Here is a 4,846-nt window from a genome sequence, read left to right on the forward strand (position 1 = left end):
ACTCTGCCAAATTTAGATTGGAGTCTGGTGTTGCCATCCGGTTTCACCAGTCCTCAGTCAAGTCGTCCAACCCATGCTAGCATGGAAAGCGGACGTTAAACGATGATGATGATAGGTAGATCATATTTTTTGTCTGTTGTCTTTTCTTCATTTAATCTTGAAAATATTATTTATGTAACACGAGCATGGCCATTGCTGGTACCACCTGACTGGCCCTCGTGCCGGTGGCACATAAAAGCACCCACTACGCTCTCTGAGTGGTTGGTGTTAGGAAGGGCATCCAGCTGAAGAAACTCTGCCAGATCAGATTGGAGCCTGGTGCAGCCATCTGGTTCGCCAGTCCTCAGTCAAATCGTCCAACCCATGCTAGCATGGAAAGCAGACGTTAAACAATGATGATGATGATGAATGACATTGTAGGTTAGGTGTGAGAGGCTGGATCTGGCTAATTTGAACCTTAATCCTTTAGCATTCAGACTATTCCATCAAATGCAATGCTTATGTATTCACATTGTTTTGAATTAATCATACATTATCTCGTAGCTTGAAGATATGACTGTATATTTTTAGAATAACATAGTAGAATAGGTGTAGGATAGATGTGAAATGCCAGATCAAGCCAGTTTGAATATAGAACAAGTAGAGTGGGATATTGCCAGTGTAACCCTTTAGCATTCAGGTTACTCAGGTTAAACATAAAACAGAATATATAAAAGGCTGGTTTAACTACTCTGGATTCAGATTCTTCCGTCAAATGTAATGCTTATTTATTCACATTGGTTTGAATTAATTGTGTATTATCTCATAGCTTTGAGATTTCAATGATGTGATAATATATTTTTAGAATGACATTGTAGAGTAGGTGTAAGAGACCAGATCTGGTCACTTTGAATGCAAACCAGGTAGAATTCATGGGCTGGATATGGCTGGCTTAACACTTTAGCATTCCGGTTATTTTATCAAATGTAATATTGTTTTGATGTAATCATGCATTATCTTGTAGTTTTGTGATTTCAATGATGTGATTGTATATTTTAACAAAGATATTGTTCGGTTAGTGTGAGAGGCCAAATCTGGACAGTTTGGACATAAAACAGGGAGACTGTTTTGGCCAGATCTGGACAGTTTAAAGGCTGAAAAGTTAACTGTAGGTCTACCATATCAATGACTTACCCAGTCCATAAAATGAAGTCCGGAGATGCTTCGATGCTCTTCATCGCACTGACGGCAGATGAAACAAGGGCCCAGGGTGAATCGCAGGAGTAGTCGCCATACGTACTGAGGTTGTCCTTGAAGTGGTGATCATGATGCGGAGAAGTAGCATGGTTGTGGCACATCTGGGTGTGGTCACCATGGGTACTGTAGTTGACGTCCAGGTGAAAGTCGGTCACCTGCCATATTGTGCCTGATTGGGTGGTGGTGGTAGAGTCAGAGAAATGGAGATAAGACAGCCAGTTAGATATATATATATATATATATATATAGACAAACAGACAAAAAGATAGATAGACAGGTAGATAGATAGATAGATTAATAGATAGATAGATACAGATAGATAGATAGATAGATAGGCAGATAGATAGAGAGAAAGAGATAGAAAGAAAGATATAGATAGAGAGAGATAGACAGACAGACAGCCATTCAGATAGACAGACAGATAGATAGATAGTCAAGCAGACAGATTTAAATGCATACACCCACACACATACAAAGTAGAAACAGCTGTAAGCTTATGTTATTATATCATTAGTGATGATATATAATGTGTGTGTGTGTGTGTGTGACAATATATCAGAGTACCAAATATAACAATAAGTAATGTAACAAGAGTTAGTTATCTTATTATAACCGTTTGCACAATAACAATCTGATACTCCAACACAGAATCCATAACAAGACTAACGCTCTCACAGTTCGTCCTCAACTGTCTTCTGGTTCATTCTATTTATAAGACTCATCCAGTCCACTGAGTCAGTTCACTCCACAACAGCTAATGAAAACGATTATGTAAACTTTGTTCATTTGTCGTTTATTGATATTATGCACTGTACTTACCTGAACTCCACTCCAAAGTAATTCTTTTCTCATTTATGATATGGCTACGCTACATGTAAGCTGTCTAAATGTGCATAGCCTGAGCTCAAAGTGCAAGCAAGCTGCTCTCCTCGACAGCGCTCAGGTCACATAAAATTGGTATTATGGTTGCTACAGAGACCAAGTTGGACAAGGTGCAACCCTTCTCAAACCTCCTGAACGACTATGAGAAAATCTTGTCTCCCAGTCGGACAGGGGTGGGGGTGGGGGTGTGGTTTTGCTCCAAAAAAGCTTGGCTCTGCAGACACGTGCAACCTTTGTAGACCCAGAAGGTGATTCGGTTGTTCTGGATCTGGATCTAACATTCAGTGGTAAGACCTTCAGGTTGATCGGCATTTACGCACCTCGTTCAACAAGCAAACGGAACGAGTCCTATCGATGCCTGGAGGACTTTCTCGTGACATCAAAGACAATAGTGATGCTAGGAGACTTTAATGCTATTCTAGATGCATGCTTAGATAGCATTGGCTCGATCGACAGGAAAAGTAACTCACGCCTCATCGATCTGCTGAAGTGATTTAGGCTGGCAGATCGATACAGACTTGAGATTCCGAGTGTTCTAATGGGGACTTGGAGTAATAACGACATATCTCTCATGTCTTATAAAGACAGGATAGTAGTGAATACTTGAGATAGGTCCTCCTTTAGCTGTCCACAATTTACTTATATACCCTACACGGATCACAAATTAGTGACATGTAAGGTACATATAGACAAAGCCCATAGACAGGGATCTGGTTACAGGAAGTTGAACAAGACCTTATTGGATTGCAAAACACACTGTAGCCAGATTAAGGAGCTAGTTATGAGGGCACTCGTGGCAGCGAGATCGGCCTTGTACTGACACCTCAATTTTGTAAAGAACATTAATTATGATGAGGAAAAAAAGGGGGAGGACGGCGGGTCGAACACAAATCTAGAAAAAAACTGTATATTATTATTAATTTCTAATTCATTTTAATTCATTTGGTTCATTCCTTCAATTTCATTGTATTCGATTTTTATAACAGCAGTCCCTAGATGTTTTTGTTTTGTCCTTGTGTCGTCCCCTCTATGTTAGCCATGTATTGGCAAAGAAAAGAAATTAGTGAGAACCTAGTTGGCAAAAAGGAGCTGACAGAGAGGCGACCCCAGGCAAAATCCAGTTAGTGAGATAATTCAACTGGGAGAAGGCTTACCAGTGGGAGTGTCTTATCACAACAGCACTGCTGTTGAAGGCATCATTTTATCGACTCCCTACATTTAACATTCACTCTATCTTCCTCTAATTCCTAGTTGGGCAGCTAGCAGTTTGACCAAACATAACGAGCAACAAACATACAAGAACAGATAACTCTATTGTTTTTATATGATACACACATTTGTCCGTCGAGTCAAGACATTATATACAAAGTAACTAACGGTAAATAAATATTTTCTTAAGCTTCGATCGCTGTTCTTCTTCCATCTTGCATACTGACAACCAACACCTTAACAACAAACCGTTACACACACACATATATATATATATATATATATATATAATATTATTAAGTCAGTTAACAGCTGGGTCTTAAAAGTCATCTGAAGGCTCATCGACGAAGGGATTGTGCTGTGGGATGGCGTATGATGTGTGTGTTGATGGGACGTCTATCAAGTCAAGATGAAGCAATTATCATATGTGTGTATATGTGTGTGTGTGCCTCTCTAGGAAGGAATGTACATATGTAATGTATTTATGTATGTTTATCTGTGTGCATGTACGTGCTTGTGTAAGCGAGACGTAAACAAAACAACGGCCTTGCTATCAACATTGGCAGTGCCACAAGCTTGCAGTCAACTACAAAAGGCCATCCTGGTTTGCGACTTTTTTTAACAATGTTCAGGTTGTTCGTCGTTCGAATAACAGGGCAATTAATTACTTATCGGAACGGAAATAGAATAGGATGGGCGCTCTTAAGTCCTGTTATTATCAGTTTCATGTTGTAATTTCGATTGCCTTTCATCACTTCCCTCTGATCTTGGGGCCCCCAATATAACCACAATATTCGTGTATTAGAGTCACATACACCACAAAAGATAGAAAAATCAACCCAAACCCTTTTAAATCGTACACTACTGTCGTATGTGCATAAGCGCTAGCGAGGGTGACCTCTCTACACAATATATGTGGTGGAAATAGCAGCCAAATTCACTAATCGTTAGATGATGGAGGTACATATCGAATGATATGATCCTCGATGCACTGTGTGTGAAAAAACAGAGTCTAGAGGGCCACAGCTGGCGTGTCTTTTCGTCAGAGGCCTGACTTAGTAGCGAAGCTCAACAACGCATACACTAAGAACCATTATTACCACTACTACGACTATTACATTAAACATAAACAAAACGTCCAGACTTACCTATGTCTTTCTGAAGATGGAAGGAAGAGGTCAGCGGGAAACAATATATGGGGTCAAAGGCAATAAAGGTCACAAGGGTCAACAGCGAAGCTCTGGACAACAACATTGCTAGCAACAGTAAATAAGGTATTTGTAAACGGACGGGTATGTATCACGTGATTGTCATCAGAGACACCTAGCCAGCAAAGCTAGCAACTGTGCGTGGTGTAAGGGAAATAACTACATATGAGTTAATGGCGAATGATTTCCACTTTTTTTTTTCTGTCCATTTAAAACACTTTTATATTCCTAGGCGCAGGTATGGCTGTGTTGTGAAAAGCATGGCTCCGGGTTCAGTCCTACTGCATGGCACCCTGGGCAGGTGTCTTCTG

At 40.1% G+C, this 4,846-nt stretch overlaps 2 protein-coding genes across 3 annotated transcripts in view; both read right to left on the reverse strand.

Moving 5' to 3' along the window:
- The window catches only part of LOC106878796 (acid sphingomyelinase-like phosphodiesterase 3b), a 12,142-nt gene extending 7,448 nt beyond the window's left edge, over positions 1-4,694 (reverse strand). Inside the window, exons 1-2 of one of the 2 annotated variants that reach the window (XM_052977454.1) lie at positions 4,476-4,694; positions 1,174-1,405 (exon numbers count right to left, since the gene is read on the reverse strand). In XM_052977454.1, the coding sequence (XP_052833414.1) occupies positions 1,174-1,405; positions 4,476-4,581 (338 nt within the window). In that variant the 5' untranslated portion in view covers positions 4,582-4,694. The remainder of the gene's footprint in view (positions 1-1,173; positions 1,406-4,475) is intronic. The other variant, XM_052977456.1, reaches the window with a different exon arrangement.
- The window catches only part of LOC106870586 (acyl-protein thioesterase 1), a 304,640-nt gene that overhangs the window by 67,953 nt on the left and 231,841 nt on the right, over positions 1-4,846 (reverse strand). The window lies entirely within an intron of this gene.

The sequence above is a fragment of the Octopus bimaculoides genome, chromosome 28, assembly GCF_001194135.2.
Source record: "Octopus bimaculoides isolate UCB-OBI-ISO-001 chromosome 28, ASM119413v2, whole genome shotgun sequence".
Classification (NCBI taxonomy): domain Eukaryota; kingdom Metazoa; phylum Mollusca; class Cephalopoda; order Octopoda; family Octopodidae; genus Octopus; species Octopus bimaculoides.